Here is a 27,921-nt window from a genome sequence, read left to right on the forward strand (position 1 = left end):
TAAAAAAATTATGTATAATAAGTTAATTCAAAAATAGATACAGAAATATTTGAAAAGTCAACATACCCTGAAATGCGGTTGCCCTTATCAAATATAGCAGTAAATCAAATGTCAATGACTATTAAATTACTCGAGTGTGTCAATGAGGTGAACTTTCTGGTCTGTAAAATTTAACAAATTTTGCGATTTTCATAATGAAGAGTAATGAGCTCAAATTTAAACGTATCAACAAGTTCAGAATATTGTGTAATCAATTTAATGCGAAAATATAACCTTTTAACTGAAGTTTAGGGCAAACTCTTTTGTTAAAACTGTCAAAAACCGCGAGTAAACGACCACTGAAGTAAGGTCCCAAAATTGCTGTTTATCAAAAAGTGCAACGACTTGGCCGAGAGTTAAGGGTAAAAAACAACTGTTTAGGGCGGTCTGCACATAGGGGCACCTGATCTAGGGTCGGGGCTAATTTTAAGGCTTAGATATTTTGTCCAATGAAATTTCAAAGTCCAGACTTTGATATCCTGTTATTCGAGATAGGGACCATGAAAAAATAGCCCCGACCCACGGTTTGGTCCGCAATTTATCTGGCTTTCAAGAAAATCTAAAATGGCTTTTTGATAGCCAATACAATCGCTGCATTTGTGGGTTTAGTGGGAACCATTATTTCTGCTAAAGAAAATTCATGTGATTCGAGGAAGCATCAACACTACAGACCAGATAAAGAATGACGTAATGCCCTCTACAAGCCACTGTGATTGGCTGATCGGGAAACAGACGTGGAATCTGATTGGCGTAATAAATTTTTTTTTAAGAAGGAGGCGGGGGAGAAAAAACAGACGAAATGTCCCAAAATGAACTTCAAAAATCAAGAAACCTGCAAAAGTTGAAAGGAAAGAAATGAATTTCATTCTTCTTGTGAAATATTTTATAGGTCATTCATAGGACAGGGATGTATGTAAACTAGAAGGACTAGATATCAAATTTAGAACAACAAAACAAGGTGACATTTTGAGACACAATGTACAATATATTTTAAACTTCCTGTTGCTCAAATAAAAAAAATCCAGAAAAAAATGACTCCAAAACCATCTGAAATCCATTTTTTCTACATCCTGAAGAAGAAAGAATATAAAGAAATCTAATATAAATCAAGGTTTGTGTCATCATTCCTTAGTGATAACAAAGATACTTTCAATGAGACAGGGATGGTTAGCATAAATACCCATCTTTTACTTCCATTCTCTTTATAGACCATAATAGCATAACATAGCATTTTAATCTACTTTCTGCCAGAACAGGGATATTAAAAAATGAAAAAGCCTCAGCTCATCTGTAGGGAAATTAAATATCTAAAGTGAGGTGAGTGAAGGGGGTTAAGCATTTGCCAGCAAATAATAATGAGCTGAGTCAGGCTGGATTCTCCATGAATTTCGACCAATTTCGAGGTGGTAGAGGTTTCACAACTCCTTCTTCAGTTGACAGTGAGAGGATTCTCTTGCTCTTGTCATCTGCGACTTGAATAATATCAAGAATCCACAACTAATAAAAGTTAACTAACCTTTGTTTTATTGCAGTTGGGCTCCAGGGCCCGGTTGTTCAAAAAGCGATTAAGGCCGCATTAGCTTAATCCCGATTAGCGATTAGCGCCGATTAAGCGGTTGTTCTAAACTCACGAACTTAATCGTGATTAAGAAAAGATTGAATCCAGATTAAGAGCCTTAGCGGCTCCAAGCAAACCTTAATCCTGCTCCATAGCAGGATTAAGAGCAGATTAAGATTAAAAACAAGAAAGATGGCGAATGTTATGAATCAACACCTTTATGGAAACCTTGGAGGAAATAATCGAAGAAGACGAAGAACGTATCGTCTGAGGAATATTTTGATAGACAACACCTTCTGTAACGAAGAAATAAGAAATAGATTTCGATTTTCACGACAAGGCATTGCTTTTTTGGCTAATTTGCTGCGAAATGACTTAGTGTTACCAACAAGAAGAAATCATGCATTGTCGGTGGAGACCCAAGTTTTGATTGCTCTCAGGTTTTTTGCCTGTGGGAGCTTCCAACAAGTGGTTGGAGACAGTATAGGAGTTGACAAATCCACAGTTTCCCGAGTGATCCCAAAATTCTGCCAAGCATTGAATGCAAAAAAAAAGACAATTTATAAAATTTCCGACAACAAACGAGGAAAAAAGAATCATAAAACAGGGCTTTTAAGAGATGTCTTGTTTCCCTAGTGTGGTTGGTTGTATTGATTGCATCCATGTTAGAATCTCATGCCCCAATGAAGATGAGAGAGATTATATAAATCGCAAAAGCTATCACTCAATCAATGTTCAAGGTGTTTCAGACCACAAGTACAGATTTATCGATGTTGATGCATCTTCGCCTGGTTCAACGCATGACTCTTTTATTTTTACAGCTTCTCGTTTGAGTAACTATCTCGACACAAATCATCGATCTATTGAAGATGATCTTTTGCTTGGTGATTCGGGATATGCCCTATCTAGCTATTTACTAACCCCACATGACAATCCTGTCACTCGTCAAGAAAGAAGATTCAATAGGAGCCAAAAATGTGCTCGAAGTTCTGTTGAGAGAAGTTTTGGTTTACTGAAGAGAAGATTTCCAGCATTGAAGAAGACATTGAAAATGGCGATGATGAATTTGAGGCTCTACCCTATCCAGGCAACCCTGCCCACTACAGATATAGAGACACTGTTCAAAACCACATAACAAACACTTTTTTTTAAGATATCGAAACCAATATCAAGTTCATATTATCTATCGTTTATAAGTTATAAATTCACAAGTTTGGCCTCCTCTCAAAGTAAATAAATATTATTTACAGTAAATACAAAGTTTATAAGTTTTTATATACATAAACAAAAAAAGCAACAGCAAGACCACCACCATCCAACTCCTAAGTTTTCCTTACATTTTGTTTGTTTTTGTGCGCCTATTTTTGAGAAAAGAATTCAGACAAAAAATAAACATTCAAAAAATGAGATTCGAATCCATTGTTTTTTCTCAGTCATTGACGTTTTTATCAAAAATTCTAAGGAATTCCTTTGTTTTTTGTTAGAGAAGAATGAGAAGGAACAAAATAACAATAGAATTTAAGAATAGGCTCATTCGAAATTGTAGAATGCTCGAAAGTTGGAAAGTGTTCATTCAAAAACATTTTAAAATAAGTTGGAGATCTGGTTGGTGGTGGCTTGCTTTGGTTGCTTGCTATTAATTTTTATTGTGATTTGTGAAAGATTGTTTTATTCTTCAATGGGATTTTCAACATCTGGTTCAAACCCGGGGGGGTACTAGGGTTGCAAGCTGACGGGGGGTGCCGCCCGACTTTCGAACTTTGGACCCTTACCGGGACTAAAAAGGAGAAAACAAAGGAAAATTTTGGGAATTTTACGACCCTTAGCGGGACTAATTTGACCAATTTTGATCAAATTTCGATCTTTCCGGGGGTAAAAAGTTGAAGTTTTCCTATTTCTCCGACCCTTAGTGGGACTGAAATTTGATTTTCTGATTTTTCCGACTTTGGAAGTCCAAAAAAGGTACCCTTAAGGGCGGCACATACCGTACCCTCCATTTGCCTAAGTACCCCCCCCCCGGGCGTTCAACATATAAAATGTTTCCTTTCATCAAACTGATTTCAAGCTGCAATTTTTCTTTTTGGAGGGTTAGAATTTCGTCTGCTCGTCGAAGGTTTCTCTCTTTCAAAAGAAGGTTTTTGTTTCTGAGGCGTTCCCCTTTCAGACGAGTCTTTTGTATTGCAAGTTCTTGAAGAAGACATTTTTTCTGAATTTTCTTATTCGCAGTTAGCGTCGAGCGTTTGATTAATGACTTCCCTTGTTTGGGTGCTGTGGCTTTTTGTTTTCCTTTCGTAGTTTTTTGAATTGTTTCGTTGGTTTCATCTTGAGGACCCATAAGAGCGGTCGATGAAAGCATTGGGTCTGCTGATACCTCACTCATCATTGACGTTGAATAAGATCCGATTTCTGTAAAAATAAATAATTAGGAAATTATCATCTTAGAATTATAATTAGCTGATTGCTTCATTAGTGTCTTGTTTTCCGGTGGGTGGGAGTAGAGAAAGACAGCAAGGATAATAAGTATCACACCAGAAAGATCATCAGCAAGTGTACTGAAAAAAATAACAAGGAAATTTACCAGTTTCATGTGCGTTTGTTGCAAAACCATGAAGGCCCTCAAAAGAGGGACGCCCTTCGAATAAACTCATAATTCTCTGGTCTGATGAAGATGGTTCTTTTGGTGGAGGACCACCACCAGTGCCATTTTGATGTCCCTTGAATTTATTATAGGCCAGCTTTGCTTCAGATTTAATGTTTTTAAATTTGTTTTGTATACTAGCAATCGTACGAGGGGTTACCCCAACAGCATTAACGTTGCTGGCTATTTTTTGCCATGATTCGTTCTTGTTTTGTTGTGTTAGAGCATTTGAAAATTTTCCTTCAAGGATATCTTTGAATTCTTCGTGTGAGTCTAGTAGGACTCGTGTTTCATCTGCTGAAAAGTTCGGTTTTCTTGTGAACTTTGGTTTCTTCTCATTTACATTCTCCATTTTTATTTGAGTTTTGGTGATTTTAGAATTTTTGTTTGTTTTGTTTTTGTTTTTGTTTTGGAAACGAGGGAAAACCCCGGCGCATTCGATTTTGCTCGAATTGCGCTTCAAGGTCTTTTTTTCGGGGAAACCCCTCGGATTAGTAAATGAAGCTTTGAACAACGCTATCAAGTCGTAGGATTAACAAATCGGAAATTAATCACGATTAGTGGTAATCGGCTCTTAATCTAATCCTAATCTAATCGCTTTTTGAACAACCGGGCCCAGCAGCTCCAGCACGCATTTCTCAAATTCAAAAACATCTCAAAACTGAAGAAAGCTTGGTTTCTTCTTCTTCCCATCTTCTTCGTTCTTAAATTGCACTAACACCCCCGAAGTCACTCCTATGATCTGGCCTACGTCATGTGCCGCGCTTAAGGGTGGGGTTTTTCAGCATCCCAAAATGCACTGTAAGGGTGTGTTTCTGTGAGATTGCACTGCAAGGGTCGAATTTTAAAACAAATTCAAAATGATTAATAAAAAGAAAGGTTTTTACTTCTTCTTTGTTTGAAAAAGTTTCTATTGTCTGATAATTACAGCTAACGAGAATAATTTTCTCAGTTTTTCTTTGAAACAGAAAATTTCCCAAGCTTCTTTTTTCACACAGATTTACAGCTGAAAAATATAGTGCACTAAAAGGGTTGGGTAAATCATGAGAAAATGCACTGAAAGGGCACCTTTTCAGTCATATTAAACTGCACTGTAAGGGTACGATTTTGAAAAGCAGATTTTGCGCGGCACATATCGTCGTTTCGAAATCGAGTGCCCCCCCCCGGGCACTAACATCATCATCATCATTGACAACACCAAAAAAAATCTAAAGCTTTTTGGGGAATAAAATAAAGAATTGTAAACAACAAAGAAGTGAAGAAAAATCAAAACTGAAGCTATAACTTGGGCAAAAATAATGCCCTCCGAATAAACTTGTGCATCCAAAATGTATGTGTTTCCTGATAATTCTTTAAAAGAAAATACATTTCGACTCTGTTTCATGAAAAGAATATACAACATTTAGAAAAAGAAAATATCAGAGTCCTTCCCCTCTCAGAAAAAAAGATTTCAATGATTTCGAAAGATCAAGAGAAAAATAACATTTTCCAGACTGTCCAGATTGAATGTACTTACTAAAATAAATTGTTTCGAAACATTCGAGAACATTTGCGCGCTCGTTTGAACACTCAAAAACATTCGATTTTCAAAGCGCTGTGATGTGTTAACTCGTGAATGTCCAGTTGGGCAGCAATAACAATGAAATTATTATCAGCAGTTAAATATTAAAAATTTGAAGAGTTGATTGCAGGCATGATTCTTCTCCAAGTGCAAAATTGATAAGTTCAATCATGAGTAATTACTTTGTCCATTATACATATTTTTCCAAATTAACTGTTTGAACTGAAAAAAAAAAACACAAAAAAAACAAATATGTAAGATACAAAATACAGCTACAGGGCTGGGAAATTATACTAAGGGTAATTTTGGTTATGGCATAAAAATTTCTTACTCATGTCAACTGTGGTGTTGTCCAATAATCAACAGTGCTGTCATAGCAATCATGTTATCATTCATATAACATAATATCATGTTGAACATTATACAAATGTGATTATACACACGAAAATGAGCCAATACTCATGTCCTTTTAATATGATCGCATGACAAAATAATATATAAACAATAACATTGTCCAGACCAGATTATTGCTTTAACAGAACTACAATGGGAAAAAAACTACTTTTAAGTTTAAGATTTTTTTTTTCTTTTTTTAATTTATAAGTAATGACACGAGCATAGAATACAAACACTAAAAGGTTCCAGCCCTCCCGCAAAAAAACCGCTAGATTATACCGCCAGGAGAGAGGAACCTTATAAAATGAAAAACGAGAAGAAAAAAACAATAGAAAACTTAGGCAAAATTAAACAAAAAACAAACTAAATGAGCATTGTGAACAATCAAAACAACGGACCTCGAATCGACCGGTATCTTGGATAAATTTTACGGTTATACTTATTATATCATGATTTAGGTTGTTACTAAAATTCGAATCCCCAAAGAGAAGTATTCTGGAAAGTATTCTTGGGTTAAAAGGTAACAAGCATATGTCAAGTTGAAGAAGGCTGTCAAACATTACATGTCTATCATCGGTGAAATCAAAGCAATGCATCAGAAAATGCTGAGTAGTTACGATAGAGTTATTTCGACAGCTGCAAAAAGGATCAACTGTGTCTGCAAAATTGTGTTTGAATTTATGTTCCCGAAGATGACTGAAGTCGACCCTTAAACGGTTAAGTAGAACCTTACCTCTATTGTTATCAAGTCTGAAAACCGAATTGGCATTGGGTTTTAAGAATCTGAGTATCGCGGTTTTGAAAAGAGAGATTGAAGGAAGATTTCGTATGTTCTCGTCCAGGTTATTCCACTCACTGATACAAAAAGGAAAAAAGGAAGCACGATATCGTTCAGTTCGACAAAAGGGTGGCACAAAAGGAGGTTTAATTCTACGTCTTCCACCAGCATCCTCATCTTCATCTTCATCAACCTCCTCCCCCTCTGGGGAGGAAGGATATTAGAAAGATAAGTTGGCGCAAAGCCATTAATTATCTTATAGAAGAGAATAAGTCTGCGGCTAAGTCGCCTGTCCGCTAGACTTTCAAGACCTAGCTCAAGATAAAACCGGTCTACACCGGTTTTCATCTCGAAAACTAGGCATTCGTCTAAATTAGTAAAGTTAGGTTTTGGCTGGAGACCTAAGTGGTCTCGATAGTAAACACAGACTCCACCTCTCTTAGAATCAGAGGGGTGGTCGCATCTTTCGATCGTATAGTGTTCAATAGCTAACCTCGGATCGTCGTCACTTATTTCAGAATTTAAAAAGGTTTCTCCTAAACACACGATATCAAACTTATGAATACTGAGAAATGCAGAAAGTTGTTTTATTTTGATAAATTTATCAACCCAGACACTATTCAGATTCCAATGACAAACATTCAGTGTGGTTTTCTTCCCCGGCCCAGGGTTTACTTCAATATCTCCAGATAAAAAAAAGCAGAAAATTATAAAAGATGCAAGATTTAGTAGGCTACAAATTGGAGAAGAACCTAGGTTGCCACGGAACTTCAAACTTAAAGCATCGAAAAATCCGATGCATGCTCTGTGCTGACTTACCCACATGACAAACAACCTGACATGATATTCCTCGCAATGGTCTTGGTGCAAAAAATAAAATCAAAAATGTAACGACACAAAAATAAATTAATGAAAAAACTGTAATAAAACAGTAAACGCTATTAATAAGAAATTTCAATACACTCGTCATGAGTATAATGACACTAAGGATTCTGAATAGAAGTATTCAGAAGTCGTTATTGATAATCATCTAGTAGTGGATTTGAGACAAAAGACAGAATATCAAATTTATCTCAATCTGAACTGCACAAAAAACTAAGTTTCTGTGTGAAGTTTTGTATATTAATAAGGAAAAGCAAAATTCGGAAAAGCGTCTCTCAGGTCGTCTTCGTGAAAGATGTCAGTGTACGTGTTTGCGTTGAGTTTATTTATCCTGGCCATACCATTTTTCGTAACCACATTCGCGATCAGTCCCTGTTTTTTTAACATGCCACAACGACCACGTAATGCTTTATTACGTGGGTACAATGACTCGTTGATGAAAATATTATCTTGCAAGTTCTTTTTGGCTTGAAGAATTTTCGCAACCATTTTCCTGTTAGAAAATTTTACAATAATATCTCTTTTCCTGCCATACCTGTGACAGGCTTGAATATCTCTTTCCATATTAACATTAATATTAATTCCCCCCAGCAATTCACAAACTTTCCCTTCCAGTTCTCCATCACCAATCTCATCGTCTAGCCCACTAATGTCCAAACATTCTCGTCGACTGTATTGCTCACTTTTCAGTAAAGCAATTTCTTTTAGTTAAAAAAGGCTTAAAAAAGGCCCTTTAAATCAATAGAGCAATAAAAAAAACACATTAGGTTGCAAGGTATGAATATCTCACAAAATTCACCTAATACAAGTTTATGCTGAAATGATTTATAATTTTATTTTCGTTGTTGTTGTCTGCCGATGCCGTGATCAGGTAGAAAGCCACAGACTATCTGGAAAGTGAAATGAACGTTTTTCATTTTTAGCCAATCAAACTGATCAAATCAAACTACCACGTATCACTAATCACATCAGACATCATTGCCATTTTTGTTACCGTACCTTTGAGTTGCTGAACTGGTCTTGCTAATGGAATACCCTTCTTGGATCTGGATTTATCATCTTTTAAATTATTGAAGCTGTTGCTCGAGTTTGAGAATGTCTGAAGACAGGCCAGTCTGTCTGTTGATCGTCGGGTGCTTTTAAAAGCAACCAAGAATTAGCACCCGAAAATGAGCACCCAACTATCAGGTATTAAAATTTCTATCTTCGCACACCCCACTGTTGAGTGTTAAATTTTCTATTTTCAAGGCACCCAGCACTCCAGCCAGATTTATTTTTCTATTTGGTTGAGTTGCAGGAGGCTCTGACACGTCGTCAACAGTTGGTTTTGGACTGACTACACACAAGTCCCCTCACATCTGCCTCACATGGTATGGGTTGACCCGGGCGATGCAAAGCTTCATTCACTTGCCAAGTGAATGAGCCGACACATGGGAATCGAATTTCGCTCAGTCCGCTGAGCAGAAACCAAGGTCAATGGCCACTATACCATAGCGCCTGTGGCTGTAAATAGTCAACACTTGGTTTTGGACTGACTATACACAAGTCCCCTCACATCTGCCTCACATGGGGATAGTATGGCAAGTCATGTTGACCCGGGCGAAGCTTCGTTTACTTGCCAAGTGAGCCGATGCGAGTGGGAATCGAACCTCAGTCGCCTGAGTAGAAATGGGGGTTTCCATCCGTATCAACATGCATAACAGCAACAACCACTCCAAGCACCAAACCCGGTAGACAAGGTTTATTTATTGCTGACAACGATCAACCATCTTTTTTAACCTTTTTGTATATATCTTTGTAATATCATTATCTATAGAAAAAAGATATCACGATATCATTACATTATTCATATTTTTCAGTTACTTGATTTGCTAATACTTCAAACTTTGATTTTTTTAGAAAGGAAAATCGGTGCTCAATAACATTTGATTTTATCAGAACATTTTCAAACATTATTAAACATTTGAAGAAATATCTTTGAAATAATTTTCGGTAACTTAAATTAACCAGTTGTAAATTACAGCTCTTATTATGAATTCGTTATAAGCTCAAAAAAGTACAGTAGGAGTTAGATCTCATCAGATAGCGTGTTATTGTTTTGCTAATCCAATAAACTATATCTACAGAGTTTCCGCATAATTAGTGAACAATCATTTTAGCCGCGTCAGCAATAAAAACAATTGTTTTGTCGAGTCAGCATAAAAAATAATTATTACTAATTTATCAGAATTTTCGTCGAAATTTTCAACACGGCTGAATCTATTCCATCTACTGCTACAATTACCACTGCTGAAGATTATTTTGATGATGATTTGGATGAGGTGATAGTAAATTTCGTTCCAGATGAGCTTGTTCAATCAATTATCAATGGAACCGATCCAAATTTGAATTTTATTCATACAGAAGTTGGTGCTTCAGACGACTCTGACAAAAAAGTTCCTAAAATTATTTTGAAACTCACATCTCAGAATGTCGAATCTAAGTCTGGTGAGTTGTGGAAAAAAGCTGTTAGTAGTTTACAAGAAGACAAATATTACTTTATTGGGAGTAGAAACAGTAGGCAAACGAAAAGACACTTTATCTACTATATCATCAAATTTGACAGATCTACGTATGTCTAATCTGAGATCAGATTGTGGTTGTTTTCTGCCCACCACGCTGAAGCTCTAAAGGGATGGGTGAAAACATACAATCTGACGAATATGCTATCTCAAAATCGTAAGGACTGCGTTCGTCTAAAAGGACTGGGAATGACAACAAAGTTGCGTGATTGTGTTTACAAATAGGGTGCTGTATCAGTTTTTGACTTTCTGGGGCACAACAAGTTCTTGTTGTAAAATTTTCCGCGGGAGGACTATTTTCCTCAGATGTATAATTTGTGTGCCTTCAGAGGTTTACCGTGCACGTAAGAAAATTATGAACAGCTGTTATCAGGTTATATATGTCTGTCTAACTTGAAGATAACATTGAATCTTTACCCTATGATTGAACTTTCCCTCCCAACAAGGTCCCTTATTTCAGAAGGAAGAAAACTCACGTGGCAAAAGTTTTATGCTTATCTCAGTTCAGACGAATCTGACGTTGACTTTATTCATTTGAAGGAAATATGGACAGTGGTGAATTTTGACATCCTTATTTACAAATTAACTTCAAAACTTTTGGAATTACTAATCACAGCAAACATTGAACCGTACATAAGTTCTGCATCTGTTAAAGAAGGAGAAAAAATAGATTGCTGGATTCATTGCTCACTCAGCAAAAAAAAACATTACAAAAGAAAAGGCAGTGAGGGTGAACAATTTATTGAAGCTATCAAGACATGGAGCACTGGAAAGAAAGTAAAATGTTTTGACCTTCGGAATCGTGGTGGATTAGTTAATGTTAGTGATAATTGTTTTTTGCTTTTTCAAGCTATTGAATATTCCGTTCGTGACGTCTTTAATCCTGTAACATTAAATAACTATGCTGGTGAGAATTTAAAAGAATTAATCAATGAGAGCATTTACAAACGAAAATATATCATTTATCGGTGGGATGAGCTGAAGAAAGGAAATGAACTCAACTCCATTGAGAAAGAGAGTTTGTTTAAATTGGTTGTTGTGCGTTGGATTGATATACGTGGGAAGGCATTTGTCAGAGCTTGGGTGGATGGATTGAGACAGAAATAAAAAGAAAACGTTTCAGATAAAGGAGAGCATTCTCATAGGAAGCAGCTAAATGCTAAAAGAAACTATAAATCCAAATCACAATGTAAATGGTTTTTTTTTTTTAGTATTTTATTTACCTGAAGGGAACTATTTTAAAAAACTCAATTGAAAATCATTAGCAGTGATTCAATTCTAAGATATCAAAATCTAAAGTTCTCAATTCTAGACATCATTCCTCTATGGAAGTCACATAAAAATGAGATGCTTTTCATGATAGCTACGCCTGGATCAAGTTTCATTTTTAATGCTTATAAATAATTCAACCAATCAAAATATTCCGCTCAAAATTATTTCTATCCAGTGTAATTAACTTTTTCATATAACAGAGAAGTTTAAATTCTATTGAATAAATAATTTTTTTTTTTACCTTTTGCTGCACACAATTGTATTCTGACAGATCTTGGCTTTGTGTTCAGAGCCACCAAGGGTGATCGAAAATAGGTTTCATATGCCCTTTTCTTAAAAAATTGCTTTTTTATTTTTATTTTTTCATTCTAAGAAGTTTCAGGGCTTGTTGATTAAAGTTCTATTTCATGAAATTGCTTACAGTAGTGATGATAATGTCATTTTGTATATACTTTTAGTTTTGACTTTTGTATATAATAGACCATAATCTATTATGCACGATATTGTGTTACTTTACTATACGCCATTTCGGAGTTCACGAGCAAAAAATTTGTTTTTGCTAGGAACATTTTGTAAGAACTAGTGTTTGCAGTTGAGATCCTACCTAATGTATCGAATTTTTCAAAAAAAGACAGAAAAGAATGATATAAGTATGAAACAAACATCCAGCTTTAACGTTCTATTTTTCGCTTTTTTCGCCATATATTATATGGTGAAGATCAGAGATCTGACCTCAAGGAGAGAAAGTGTAGATAATACTAAATAAAATAAAGATGAAACATAAAAAGGGACTAATATTTTTATGATTATACGTTTCTTTTCCTTTTTTTTGAATTTTTCTAAACCAATCAAACATTCTGTCAAGAAATGAGAATTTTATGCAAAAAAGAACCAACAAACTAATAGACATAAAGTTTAAAAAGCCAAACAGATAACACCAAATACCACTCAAAAACCCAATCAATGCAATCTGGAGTCCCGACTTGCGACAGGTGCAGCGGCTGTAAACATGTTTTAAGGACGTCCAACACTCAGCCTCCCCCAGATTCCATAACCCTGGACACACCCGCAGTCCAAACAAACTAACAAACATAGAAAAATAAACAAAAACTCGCACACTAATACAAAGAAACAAAAAAGGGTTAAACACCAGACAAGAACAAGACAAACGACAAAATACAAGTATCAAAAAACACAAATTTTCAAAAAGTAGGCCCAGAACCCGGTCCGACACCTACAGTCCGTGCAGCGGTCTGCACGGGAAAGAACGAAAAAAAAAATGACTGAGAAAACTAACATGCAATACATAATATAAAAAAATGTTTCAATTTTTCAAAAATGCAGTTGCACTAAGAAATCATTTAAAGATTCTCCGAATTTCATAAAAGTCTCCGGAAATCTATCTAACACTTTACAATTTGTTTTCGCAACAAAGATCTTTCAGCTCCCTGAAAATACCTAGGGCGTAAAATGACATTGCTAGATTGTCCCCTTGTGTCGTTCCCTCAACTGATAAAATGTTTCTACCGTTCCGAATTATCATGTTTACTGGTATTCTGTAGGTGTTTATAATAATACATGCGAATTGTAGACACTGAATTCTTATGTTGTGTAGGGCGGCACTCCTGTTCATTGAGTTAAAAGCATTGCTTGCATCTACTAGTATTACGGCATCTGTCTCGTCATTTGCATAAATGTCCCTCATGGCATGAATGGCAGCTTCGGCTCCAGCATCTAATCCTGTGGCCACTTGAAGGGGTCCTGCTGCCTCCTGAATATCGTTCTTAAGTACCCATCCTATACATTTACCGACAATCCTCCTCAGAACTTCTCCTACTCCAATTGGGCGTACTCCAGGTTTTTTGTCTAGTGGTATTAGTCTACATGCTGTTAGAGTTTCAATGGCATGGGGATTAACGTACTCGGATGCTAGTTTTTTTGCAAGTTTGGCTATTTGGTCACGCAGGTCCTTGTTCTCCTTTTTAAACTTTTTACTGCTTATTAGGTGACAGTAGAGTTCTGCGTCCATGTGGGAGGGTCCTCCAGCTCCCTTTGTTCGATTTGCGGCTTTGAGTACCATTTCCTCGTTTATATCCTCAAAGTAAGATGGTATCACCTTGTTCACTGGGCCTTGCCGGAGGGTGTTATCTTTGATCTTAGTGGGCTTTGGCTTTAATTACATCTTCATTTATCTCATGTACACCTATGTTGCTTTTTGACAGCATGTTGAGGGCTGCATTGACTTTACCTTGTAGCATTAGGTTCGAAAAAATTCTGGCATCATCTGGTTTTGATCTGCTTTTGGAATTGTCAATTCTCTTTTGTATTACTCTACATTCGGTTAAAAGGTCATTTATCTCACCGTCTTTCCACTGTTGGATTCTTGTTTCGAGCTGTTGTGAATGATCCTTGGCTTTACTGGTTTTAGATGGTTTTTGCAGTAGTAGTGCTGGTAGAACCATGAAGACTTTGAGAGCAATGCTATAAAGATTTGCTTTAGTATTAAAAATCTCTAGCCATTTTGTGAGTTCTATGATAAAACTTTTCCCTCCTTTTCCATTTGGTAATTTAAGAAGGTTCTTTTTCCAATGAACAATCTCCTCGTAAGCACTGTCGATAGATGTTATAAACTCTGCACTGTTCATGTTGTTTATCATACATTCTTGTAGCTCAATTGGTTGGAAGGGTGGTAAATCTGGAAGGTTGACGGTTTCGGTGATGATATCTAATTCGGTTTCGGCTAGTAGCTGTGCGGTAATATTTACATTATTTACATTTGAGTCTTTATTTACATTTTGATCTGTTGTTTTTGGTTTTTCGATATATACAGTCTCATAATTACAAGCGTTTCGTTTTCTGGAGTTTATATTTCTGATTCTACATATGTACAGGTGGGTGTCTAGTTCTCTTTTTGTTACGAATGAGATTCCACATTTCATGCATTCCATAATGACAGTTCAGTTCAGTTAATGAAGAAAACATTCAGTTTATGTTGTTTGTCTTGTGAGAGAATTTGTCTTTCTGCTTCTGGTAGCAAACAGCTTCAAACAGCTTCAAATATCATAAAATTTCAATGTTTACATAATTTTCGCAACTGTGGCCACCATCTTGAAACTCTAAAAAAGTAGCCTGCAAGTAGCCTTACTTCTCACTTGGTTCCGTGCGATAGTGGCTATACTCTCAAAGCACAAACAAGGTTTAAGATGGCGGTGTTCAAGTCTCAGAAATTTTTTATTAACGCTTAAAAGTACGTTCCTCCACTCTGTTTGCGTTGCAAATATGTTTGGGAAATACAGAGTAGCTCCATCGAGTGTTTTGGATAAGATATATGTGACCTTAACAGACCGACCTAGCACGGCAAGTTTTTTTCAAAATATAAAAAAATGCTGATTACTAGTTAACCCATGAAAGTTCTTGGTTAACCTCACTAATATCTAGGGTAGACTCCTGAAGGGACTGAGCACTAGCGAAAAGTGAAAACAACAGGGCAGATTCACAGCTTTTTAGTTGGACACTCTTTTGAAACTTTTACCCGACTTTTTATCTCCGACCGAAATTGTTTATAGGATATAGAATTTCAAGTCCAAAATATTTAATAATTTTCAAAATATTTGAAAAACACGCAGATTGGGAGGAAATTAAAATCCCGCCAGAATTTCTTTGAATAAGGTACCAAAATTCTTATACTCAAAAATTTAACAAAATCCAGAAAACCTCTTAAAACTCTTGGGTAATTCTCAAAGTATAGTCCAATAGGTCCTTTAGCTTTATTAACTTTCCACTAAATTCGCTAAAGTTAGAATGACTAGAGTAGATTATTTTTCACAAGGATATATATATTGTATCATTTGTCCGAAAAACCAAGTACAGTATTAAGTCTTTCAAAGAGCCTAAGAGCAACTAAATTAGCTTGTGTTAATTGCCGATCATTATGATGAATTGATGAATTGGAAAATTAATAAACTATTAATTTTTTTTGTAATTTAATTTCATGGAATAGGTATTTTTAAATTCATTATGAACATTTTTAGAAATAAATAACATTTTACAAATAATTGAACTATTTTAAATCGATAAATAATCTTTTGATCATAAATATTACCATAAATTTTGATTGCGCTTTAATCCCCGTTGTTCATCAGTAATTGGCCCGTAATCGGTTTAATTCTTGGTTATCAAACTCCAGTGCAAAGACGAAAAGTACAAAATGGAAAAAAGCTCCAGTGTAAAAGCGAAAAAGTGGCTTTTGTCTCCCACTTTTACTTTATATTACATCTCATAAAGAAAAATGTAAAATGGAGATAAAGCAGCAGTGCAAAAAAAATCCACAATCGTATATCGTATAAATGTTCAACTTGGTCGTTGTGACCTTAAAGACTCATCTAAAAGAAAGGAAGAAGTCCAAATCCAAACGGGAGAGACCAGCGATACCGTTGCGGGAGATCAAAATGTTGGACGAAAGCACAAAAAAACGTTTTATTGGACGAAGGAGCTCAAGGACGAAAACAACGTAATAGACACCGAAGGAAACAGGACATCAAAACTGTATTATTTTCGCAAAACCTGGACATAAAATCTTGACTGAGGAACAAGCGAAAAAAGAAGGACTCGAATCTGAAGTAAATAAACTACGAGAAGGAACTACAAAAGAAGATATTGAAAAACTAATGCAAAAATACTAATGATCCCCACCTTTACAATATTCAAAACATATGGCATGACAAAGGCATTCCGACTAATAATCATCATCATAAAAATCACCCTTGCTCCAAGAATAACCATCGCTATTCTTGGAATATGGGTGATAATTATTACGGCGATTATTAGCACGCTCAAAATTGTCACTCGGCCGATTATAACAACTGGAGGCAGTACTGGAACTTCTTGACTCTTCTCTCTGGAAGGAGTCAAGATTCCCAGTACTCTTCCAATGTTTAAAATTGGCTGAGGGAATACGTTTGTCATGACATGTGCTTTTGAAATTGCGAAAGGTGGGGATGTTACCATTCAATTTCCACAATTCGTCAACTTTCGGCTTGTTCTCCTCTCGTAGTCTCTTTATTTCAGATTCGAATTCTTCTTGTTTCACTAGTTCCTCAGTCAAGATTTTATGTCCAGGCTTGCTAGGGTAAAGTTTTGATGGCCATCCTTCCTGCAGCATCCATATGTTAAGGTCTTCGTCTGGTAGCAGGACCGACTGAACCCCTTCATCCGTTAGATAATTCAAGTACATGGCACTTTCGTCCAACGTTTTAATCTCCCGCAACGGTATCGCTGGTCTCTCCCGTTTGGATTTGGACTTCTTCCTTTCTTTAAATGAGCCTTTAAGGTCACAACGACCAAGTTGAACAAAATGATTGTTACGAAAGACATGACTGTGAGTTTAGTGTCTGGAAATGGAAAAAAAATATCATTAACGAAGTGCCTAAAATAAACCTAGCCTGGGTACTCTCCGGGGGGGGGGGCAGTCAGGCAAATTGACCGACGGGTATGTTTTTCAAAATATCAGAAATGCACTGTAAGGGTGGAAATTTTAGCAAATCTAGGCTCGAAAATGTTGATTTTTTTTGCTCTAAAAGAGTTTAAAATTTGAAAAAATGCACTGTAAGGGTATGAATTTCACCGATTTTTTTCTGCACTGTAAGGGTGCGATTCTAAAAGCCAATTTTTTCGCCGCACATACCGTCAGTTGGTAAACCCACTGCCCCCCCCCCCCCCCGGGGTACTCTCTAAACGAACAGGGTTGAAATTATGGAGGCATAAAAACCAAATTGAAGGATTTTTTGCTTTCTTGACAAATAGATAATCTCTGAATAGTCAAAGATGTTCATTTATTATTAGAGACAAATGAACGCACTTGAATCAGAAGAGCTTTGTCAAAATTAATAGACATACCTGTTGTAAGTTATTTACACACCAGGGAGTGGAGAGGTTGACAGCAGGCTTAACGTCTTAACCAGAACAAAAGCTGTATGGAATTGCCTTTTTCTTTTATACTGTTTCAACAGTCGGATATTGGATAAACCAACGTTCGATTCAACTTACAAATTGGAGAAGTTTCCGTATACGTCCGCAAAAGAACTTTTCAAGCTCCATTTCTAAAAAAAGAGATAAAAGAACGTTCGAATGAGAAAAGTTTCCCTGTACGTCCGAAAAAACAAAAGACTTGGAGTTTAATTGCGTTTAAATCAAGGGTTCCTAACAGTATATTATGAAATTGCAATTCAACATTCAAGTTTGGAGCAAATTTGCCAGTCGCAAGAGTTTTCCTATCAAATTTGAAAATGCTTAATTGGATGATTAAATAATCTGAAACATGAAAAAGAGTTTTATTCTTTGTTGCATTTGTTCGAAACGGGCAGACATTACAGTCATATAACTCATCCATAAAGTTTCCATGGGGATCATTGACAAGTTTTGATATTTCATTTTCAATGGAATGATTGTTAAAAGGATTAGGAAATTCGATGTGGCATGTGATGTCTGTCTTCTAGAGTTTGTTCTGATGGAATAAGACAATTTTGGCATAATATTGATTCAGTAAATGAAAGTCGGAATATGTTATCTTTCGATATAGAATTATTGTCAAGAGTTGAAGTGTATACCGTGTTTATGAGATGCCTTAAACATTCTTCAGCATCAAACTGCTCACGAAGTTGGTGATTGTAATGTAAAAGCTGGATTGATGGCATTAATCTATATGTTTCTATTGGTATGTCGGAGAACTTCATAGAAGTAACCATTCTTTAATTGCCAGCTGTGGACCACTATCAGTTACTAGGTTAAAAATGTATTCACGAAAACCATCGAGAGAAAAGAGGGCTTGGAGAACTGAATCGAAGAAACAAATATTTTGTCCCATGTTTTTCAGGGGCAATGGTGAATTTCTCTGTTGTTCACGAGAATTCATATTTGAGATGTGACTATTGAAAAACTTCTATTAATTTTTTGTTAGCTAATAAATTCAAATACAACTATGCGTTTTAACTGAGAGTGATGATACAGGTAAAAATATTCAAAATATATTTTGTATAAATCCCTTTTTTGCTTTTATTTGTTCGTTGTACAGAATACTGGTCTTTTGGGTGTTGCTAGCGCTAGCCTAGGTAAGTTAAGGCCAACAACCCTCAAGTTGGAAAATCAAGGGGCAATGTTGTAGATGAATAGCTATACAAAATTTTATACTTCCCTTTGTCCTGTTGATTGGTGCTGCCCTGTCTATCTGTTTGTTTGGTGCTGCCCTGTCTATCTGTTTGTTTGGTGCTGTCTACTGTTGATGAGGTATGAAGAAATTTGACTCGAATGCAAGCTTCTTTGCAATGATACTCAAAATTCTATCGGAGGAGAAAATTCCACAAATTTCATCAGAAATTGCTTTGGTCATTGATCATCGGTCCGCAACCAGTCAGCATTACGTAACTAATGGTAACGGATGAGCATTTTTGAGCTATCTCATTATTCAAAATATAAAGCACTGAGGATCCTTCACTTGCGATCGGAGTGATCTGAGGATTTAAAAATTGATTACGCACGAGCGAGTGCGTCCCTTTTTTCAACGGCGGGCGGGCGTGCGAAAAAAAACGAAATTAACCCGAAAATCAATACTATGCGTGTAGACTAGTAAACTAGTCGTTGAAAACAGACCCATATACAAAAAATCAAGCTCCGAATAATAAAGAATCGAAGGGGTGAAGTTGCGTCTCTTTTCTGAATTTCAACGACTAGAAGCTACTTCCCTAAAAAAACGTTGTTTAATTTTACAACTTTTTTTAGGTTTTTGAGAATCCATCCTACTTTTTTGACTAAATGATATTTCATAGTAACATTGAACATGGGAACATATAAATAAATGAGCATTTCAAAAAACGCAATAAACAGAAACAAAAATAAATGCAATCCCGCACGGGTCAGACATACAGAAATCTGTATGTCTCTCCTTACGATTTTAGGTGAAGAAAAAAAGGCGTTGGAAGTAGCTTCTAGTCGGTTATTTTCCTTTTCTCTCACGCGCGCTGAATATTTAATTAGTGTTTACATTATTTCATTGACAGTTTTATTATAAGGTTATAAGTAATAACCGACTAGTTTACTAGTCTACTATGCGTGTTGCATTTTTCAAATCTTCCACTTTTTTGCAACTTTTCAAACGATTCGAACGTTCTACGGACAAACTCACTAAATTAACTTTACATTTACGAATCTGTTTTTAACTATGGTAAGTAACCAAGTATAGGAAATCGGGAAATAGGCGGGAAAGTCACTAATCGGCAAATCGGGTTTCCCCCCGACAACAAGAAAGTAAACAAAACATTTTTGTCAACAAAACCAAAAACCTGGAAACTTTTGGCTGTTGACGACATTGATTGGTTTGTTGGGTTTGACTAGAAGATTTGCTTTAAAATTATCAACAACATTAAAAGTACTCCTGTTTTCTATCCTGGTGTTTTCTCTATCTAACAAACTGGCAAATGTCAAGGCAGAATATTCAAAATGGCTAGCTCCAGCATCACTTTTCTGTTGATTAGAGAATTGGTTGTGACTTGCCTGCTTGCATTACAGCTGTCAAAAACAGTTAAACAGAACAGATATATCTAGGAACTATGATGGTTCAGTGTACCTCATTCTTCAAATTTTGAAACTGTAGCTACCTGTTGACTGATTGCTTTGTTTGAGTGCCGAAGACTGGAAGATTTGATTTTCCTAAATTCACGATTCTTCTGGAAATGGCATGGGAACAGTCACAGCTGGTAAAGACTAGAAATATCAGCTTACTCAAGTGGATGGAGAAACAAGGGAACAACCGCTTGATGATCAAGTACGATATATTAATCACGTAATACGTGTGTGCACAGGTGTGAGTGCTGTATATGCACATCGTACATTCATCATATGCTTATAAGTTTATATGTTATTATATCTGGATATGATTATTATTGATGTTTAACGGATGGTAACTGACAGCTGGTGGACGGACGACAACTGACATCCTGAAGTATGGTGGCCGAGCGCTGCCATGCGATATTTTACTGTTTTTCCCCGTTTTTTTAATATCGTGTTTGATTTTTAAAAAGATTTTCAACTAAAATTGAATTTAAATTGAATTAATTCTCAAATTGAAATTAATTTGATTTTGTTTTCAAAATCATTTGATTTTGTTTTCAAAATCTTTTCAAACCAAATCGATTTTATTTTTAATTTCAAAATAATTTTCAAATCAAATCGAATTTCAATCTGAAAATAAAATAAAATTGATTTTTTGGCCATTGCTCCAAACCACTATACCTCAAAACAACCTTTGCTGAACGCTCGGAAAAGGCAAGACTGGCAACTGGCATTCCTTTTGGTTCTGCACGCTGCTGTTTGGTTTTAGTCACAAAAGGTAAGCTCACATGAATTCTGTAAGATTCGTTTATAGTATATGGTAGGTGGGTACCTTTTTTCTTAACTACTAGGCCTGGGGGTACTAGGTTGGTTTGCTATTAACAAAACCAACCCTGAGCTGTAGTTTTTGGTATACCTGAGAGCATGAAGGTAATAAGAAAATAGAGAATTCTAATTTTCTTATTACCTTCATGCTGAGAGGGAAAATTTATGGTTTTCGTGGGGTTTTGGGACCCTTTATTTACTACAGGACAGAGTGGGTTGGTTTTTGTAACCCTTGACTGCTCTTGGAGAGATATTTTCGAGGTGTGTGCGTGAAAAAGGTACCCTTAACTTGTTGCCATCAGTCAGCATCACTTGACTTGCACATACCGACATACATACATACTACCCATACACACCCCCAGATTATTTTAGGCTATTAAAAAGGAAGGGATCTGCAACACAATCCATCAGTCCCATCAAGATGATATAATTTTTTCTCAAGGCATCCTCACTCCATGACAGACCACCATAGAATGAATGTTCAATTCACACAGCTTCCCTTTATAAACTTTCACCTGGACTCTCCTCCACAGAGTCTAACTACACTTTTTCAAAAACTAACCATAGATTTGAAATCAAACCTTCTTTGTATGAAAGCATACCTAATAAATTCTCAATAGTATAGAAATTTAAAAAATTGAACCTGAGAATTAATCAAATTATTAATTAAAATTGATCACCCTCAGGGATGGAGCGCACTTTGGTGTGTGCTATGCCAAAATCACATAAATAAAAGAGAGTTCATTCTATGGTGGTCTATCATGGAGTGAGGATGTCTTGAGAAATGTTTGAAACAAATTATGGCATCTTGATGGGACTGTCCATTGATCTGGTTGTCTTACTTATCTATTCTCAACTTCAGTTGAGTTAGAATCTGAGAATGTCTACTGTCAGTCAGTGTTGTGCCTTCAAACAAACTTTGGGGCAGCCTGGAGACTTCAAAAATGGTTGGATTTGGCCGAAATTTGATGGTACACAGTTGTTCTTTGAAATGAATACAGCTGGGTTTTTTTTAGGAAAATTTTGATTTTTCAGGCTGGGAAACTGGGTTCCAGTCCCAAAAATGGCCTAAAATGGCTGTAAACAAAATAAAATGTTTTTGGTCGGGTGAAAATTTTCTTCGTCCTCACCTGGCCGCACTGACTTTTTTTCGAACATTTTGACCATTTTGCAATTTTGTTTATATACAATTTTCTATATTCCAACTTTTTCTACACTTGAGCAATCTAAAACAATCTTTCTGCAGTTCTAGATTCGTATAGCGCGCTGTGCGCTGCTTCAATTCTTATTTTACCTATTTCGTTTTTTGAATTTAACCTTTAGACAGCGCGTAATTTTTTTTGTTTTGGGCTGGGCCGGCGCGTCATTTTTGGTGATTTGGTGGGGTTTACAAATTTGATCATAAACTTAAAACCATTGGTTCAATTTTAAAATCCAACTTAATTCTTGAGACACACTAAATTTCTCAGACATATTTTTTCATTCAATTTTATCCTATTTATAAAACAAAAAGCTATTTTTAGCCTTTGCTTTCCATTTTTATACATTTTCATTTTTATATATACATATGTTTTATAAGTAGCGAGAATGGGCAACAATTTGCCTCATGATTACTTAATGAATAGATAGATAAAAAGTGAGCCCATTTTGGAAAGCTGATGTATATAATTGTCTTTCAAATAGATTTGAAATAATTCATTAATAAGTGCTACACAAAATTTGCCATGAGACCAAAAAAGGACAAAAATTCTTATATCACTTTTTACGGTATTTTTCAAAACCTTGTAAAAAAAGTGGTGCCAGGTTGTTTTTATAAAATTATTTTTGGTACATTTCCTCCTCAAACCTTCCCCTTTCAAAATACCAAAAAGATTTGTCAACATGCAAGCTTTAAATGATCCAACTAGACTATAAATTTTGAACTTTAGAGGCCTGCCGCACCGCACCTTCCATGACGGACGCGTGGCGTCGACCGTTCCGGCATATAAATATGAAAGGCAAAATATGGTTTGAAACTGATGTCTAATGCCTGAAATAGTAAAATGCTCAGGTAAGTTATGGCATGTCCAAAAAACTGAAAAATTACCATAATTTTTGGAGGGCATTAGCTGGCAGAATCTGACCAAACAAATGACTCATTATGAAGGGTACTATGATAAAGTTTCTCAGAGGATGTGTAACCTAATTGTTTGGCGCTCATTTTCGCGAAAAACGCAAATATTCCATTATTACGTCATAATTGATGACGTCATAAAAATTGAAAATTGAATTTCTCGAGAATGGTTTATCCATAATTCACTCCAAATTTTAAACAAAGATAGGTCTTGGTAAACTCCATCTTTTAACGAAAAATTTTTTTTTAAATTTTGATGACTTTGATGACGTCAGCAAAAATAAGCAGAATTCGAAAATTGCAAATTTTTGATGACGTCATCAAAATTTTGAAAAATTTTTAACGTTAAAAGATGGAGTTTACCAAGACCTATCTTTGTTTAAATTTTGGAGTGAATTGGATAAACCATTCTCGAGAAATTCAATTTTTATGATGTCATCAATTATGACGTAATAATGGAAAATTTGCGTTTTTCGCGAAAATAAGCGCCAAAACAATTAGGTAACACATCCTTTGAGAAACTTTATCATAGTACCCTTCATAATCAGTCATTTAAGTTTGGTCAGATTATGCCGGCTAATGCCCTCCAAAAATTATGGCAATTTTTGGACATGCCATAACTTACCCGAGTGTTATGTTACAATCAATGAATAAGAGTTAAATGTACAACTATCACTCAAAACTGGTGCTAAGAACCCCACATAACCCAAGATAAAAACACGGTTCAGCACGGTTCTGCGAAAAGCAGCAAAAAATACCTCAAAAACCCTTCAAAAAGCCCCTTAAAAAGACCTGTTTCTCACTCCCATAACAAAAATCTTTTAAAAATACATCATAAAGATGTTCAAATACACTCTAGGTTTGAAAAATATAACATTATAGCACTCGAAATTCATATTTTAGGTAATATCCATTAGAGGTCCTCCAGAACAGCTTTTCCAAACTTTTTAACTACTAAAACTCTTTTATGCAGCTTAGCTACCATCTTTAGGGGATTATTTACAAAGTGGGGCCCAATATTTGGCTCCAATAGGCCCATTCTGGCGCTAATTGGCCGTTGTAACTACCGAAATCTATTTTCGACATCGAAAATTCAATTGCAAAAACATTATGTTTTGGCAATCCGAAATCGAATTCGATTACCCCGATTTTCGGAAAAAGTAACCCGATTCGGAAAATTCAACCTTTCCTTCAACCTTTGCCACAAAAATGAAGTTTATATCTGCAACATACCCAAAGATATAGCCAATTTAATATGGTAACCAGTTTTGCGTAGATCTATGGCATCCGCCAGGTAGACTTGCGTAGATCTACGGCATCCGCCAGGTAGACTTGCATAGATCTACGGCATCCGCCGCCTAAAGTTAAAGTTAAATCGGAATTCAAAAACATTAAAAATGGTAGACTTTGTATGGTGTCGCATCGTTATACTTACTTACAGTCAAGGGAGAGAAATCGTGAAATGGACCGAAAAAATCTTTTTCTGTCCGCCTGCATGACTTCTTTTCTTATCGTCACCCGGTGGACCAGAAACAAAAAATTTTTTAGGGCCGGCCCTGCTGGTGGACCGGAAACAAATTTTTTAGGGTCTGCCCTGTGTCTGGAGACTTAAAAAGTAGTCGGATTTGGCTGAAATTTGGTACAGTTGTTCCTTGAGTGAATACCTATTGGTGTTTTTTTCATTTTTGAGGGGTAAGTTGTAGCGCCAAAACGAGGCTTAAATGTGACTCGGGGACTCGTTTTTGAGGTTAGAATGAGGTTAAAAAGTCGCTTAGATTTCTATAACCATTGCATTTTATTGGTTATATACACAATTTTCTCCAATTGTAATTGTCGACTTATATATCTAAAAATTTCCCCCTTGTTTTTTCTTTTGCAGATGGCTACTAACAATGACAGAAAACTTTGGGAAGAACGTGCACAAAAACTGAAAAGGAAGAGAATGGGTCAGGACACAGTGAAGGGTGATAAAGCTGGTGCTGTTGGTTCTCATATTTTAGCCGAGAGAGAAAGGACTGTTCAACGTCTTTCTAGTGTTGCTACTGGGAAAGCAATGAAATTCAATAAAATGGGGCCTCAGGAATTCGTGGCCTATCCATTTGATGAATTGACAATCGAAAATTTGATTCAAGCGTGCAGTGCACATTTTCGAGATGAATTGCTTGACAATCAAAGGTGTGATATTTTGCAATCACAAGATGGTCCTTCTTGTTCTAAACTTTCACACATTAAAAGTTATAAGGTGATTTATGTTCGTTTTATTACAAATGTGAATCAAGCATCCATTTCCATAAGAAAGTATTTCGATAAGATGAAGATGCCACCTCGCAGCCCTTTATCCTCAATGAACGTTTTAAACTCTTCTGCAGTATCAACACCAAGCAAATCCATTAAGCTTCAAATACCTCAAAAGCAAAAGCCTGTCCAAACTACTCAATATCCAAAAAGCTTGTCCATCTCAAACATGCTTCAATTTGGAACAGCAATAACAAAAATGCAAAATCCACCCGTGGAAATTGAGCTCCAAGAAATTGACGTTTCAGCTATGAAATGGAGCTATCCAACATCAAAAAGATTTTCTATCTCGGAGACTCCTCTTACCAAAGGTGGATTTAGGGAAGTGTCTGAAGCCATCGATGTGGACACAAAAAAGAAATTTGTTGTGAAAACCTTCCTTCCAGAAGTTTTCAAAGTAATGGAAGAAGTGAATACTGTTATTCCACTTAATAAAGAAAGTGAGGAGTCTCTATCAAAAAAGGCCATACAAGCCCATGCCCTAGCTAAAAATGTCACCGATTCATTGAAAAAATTATGCTTCAATAATAACTTAATGGACGATTTTGGGGAGTTTTTTACATATAATAAAGCGTACTTAGGATCAAAGGTGATGCACGGTGGAGAGAAAAAAATTGTCATGGTGGAAGAGTACGTTGATGGAGAATTTATTAAATTTATCAACAATGATGGCAAAATCATTCATGGTCAGCCAAAAGATCTGGACCGTTTACTGAAAGCCCAATGTCTTGCCCACTACTCACTCGTGAAATCTGGGCAAAGGTTTATGATTGTTGACATCCAAGGTTCAGGTTATACACTTTACGATCCTGAAATTGCTACGACTGGTGATGCTATAGAAAATGAGCGTTTAAACTTTAATCTTGGCAATTTGTCCAAAGCTGCAATTGATTTGTTTATCATTGCTCATGTTTGCAATAGATTCTGTAAACTTGTTGGGCTGGAGCAACCTCCTTCCTCAAAGATCGACTTGTCAAAATAAACTACACAACTGTTTGAAGCAATTTCTTACGTTTATATTTTACTCGATTTTATTTTTGTTCTAGGTTATATATTAAAACTTTATATAACATTTCATTTAGTAAAAAAAATACTAAGCTTGACTATATTTAAGATCTAGATAACTTTGAACATAATTAGATTCTGTAACAGTATTTTTCACGAACTGCTGGTAATGGTTTCGTTGATCTGGGAGAAGAAAGTCAATTCCATAATCCATAACTCCTGTAATTTGAACAGCTTCATCAAGTGTGTCTTTGTTGAGTGGTTTTCCTAAAATGTGAAATGTTAAACTGTGTTAAAGGGATTTTAAAAAGTTATTGCCGATTTGATATGGGTGTATGGATTATTTCACAATAATTTTTCTCATATAAATTTTACGGTTAGGCCAAAAACCGCGAAAAAAAGTTTCTATAAAAGTTTGTACTCTTTTGTCCCTAATTGTAGGGGCAGGTAGGGGGGTCACTTTGTAATTTTTCTGATTTTTCACCCCCAATCTCACTTTATTATGACCCCCCCTCATTTTACGACTTTTTGACTTGATATTGCCTAAAAGTGCCAAAAACCTTCATTTTCCTAGGGAAAATCACTAAAATCACTCCAATATCACTTTATTGTCACCCCCCCCCAATTTTGTGGATTTTTTCCCAGACCACCCATCCCCTCCGCTTATTAAACCCCCCCCTACAATTAGGCACAAAAGAGTACCCTTAAAGGATACTAGAGAATATAATTTTTCTGAAAAGTGAATAAAAGCACATACCACATTGTTCCATCGAGTATTTGGCGGGAAAATCATACATATGGTTTGGTACTCCATCAGCCATGTATGTGTCTCTTTGGTGTCTTATTCTGTGGGGGTTCCAAATGAGATCTTTGAATTCGTCCAAATGTCTTTGAACCAAGGGAACCATAACAAATGCCAACATATCTCTAAAAAATGGAAAATTTATTCTTCTTGGTCTTATTGTTGTTTTATTTTGTTCTTCAGTTGGCTTTTTAGTTTTGACAACTGTTTTCGATTTGTTTTTAGCTTTTACTTTCAATTATTTAGCTTTTTTATTTAAGTTCGACAAACGAGTAGATACAACATTTATTTTAAGGTCTATTTTTTAGTTACTCAGCTATTTTTTATTTTTTAGCTATTTTTATATTTTTTTCACTTTAACCCTATCTGCCCTGGGTTATTTGGGGTCTGGTGTTGCCCGGGGAGGGGCTTCCCGGAACCCCCAAACTCAAGACTGTTTTGGCATGAAATTTGGTACATAGAGACTTTGTATACAAAGAAGTTTGCACATTTTTTTCCAAATTTCCTTTATTTGGGTCATTTTCACATGCCAAAAAAATTGACCGAAATGGAGGAAAATACTAGGCTGTATTTTCAAAAAGACAGATCTTTGTAG

The 27,921-nt window shown here is 35.8% G+C and overlaps 2 protein-coding genes, 1 long non-coding RNA gene and 1 pseudogene across 3 annotated transcripts; 2 read left to right on the forward strand and 2 right to left on the reverse strand.

The window, feature by feature from the left end:
- The first annotated feature begins 1,789 nt into the window (after positions 1–1,789).
- LOC136811698 (putative nuclease HARBI1) lies at positions 1,790–2,732 on the forward strand (annotated as a pseudogene).
- Positions 2,733–2,919: 187 nt separating this feature from the next.
- LOC136811699 (myb/SANT-like DNA-binding domain-containing protein 4) lies at positions 2,920–4,587 on the reverse strand. The gene is made up of 3 exons (XM_067068324.1): positions 4,176–4,587; positions 3,627–4,003; positions 2,920–2,955 (listed from the first exon to the last, which is right to left on the reverse strand). Exons 1-3 carry the CDS (start codon positions 4,585–4,587, stop codon positions 2,920–2,922), a joined length of 825 nt encoding a protein of 274 aa, XP_066924425.1.
- Positions 4,588–20,882: 16,295 nt separating this feature from the next.
- LOC136811718 (myosin heavy chain kinase A-like) lies at positions 20,883–26,520 on the forward strand. Its single transcript, XM_067068340.1, has 2 exons — positions 20,883–21,064; positions 25,104–26,520. Exon 2 carries the CDS (start codon positions 25,104–25,106, stop codon positions 26,499–26,501), a length of 1,398 nt encoding a protein of 465 aa, XP_066924441.1. The 5' UTR covers positions 20,883–21,064; the 3' UTR covers positions 26,502–26,520.
- On the reverse strand, positions 26,514–27,621 carry LOC136811719 (uncharacterized). Its single transcript, XR_010847265.1, has 2 exons — positions 27,282–27,621; positions 26,514–26,791 (listed from the first exon to the last, which is right to left on the reverse strand). It is a non-coding gene; the product is annotated as an uncharacterized lncRNA (long non-coding RNA).
- Positions 27,622–27,921: the final 300 nt, after the last annotated feature.

This window comes from Clytia hemisphaerica, unplaced genomic scaffold, assembly GCF_902728285.1.
Source record: "Clytia hemisphaerica strain Z4C2 unplaced genomic scaffold, Clytia hemisphaerica genome assembly, whole genome shotgun sequence".
In the NCBI taxonomy this organism is placed as follows: domain Eukaryota; kingdom Metazoa; phylum Cnidaria; class Hydrozoa; order Leptothecata; family Clytiidae; genus Clytia; species Clytia hemisphaerica.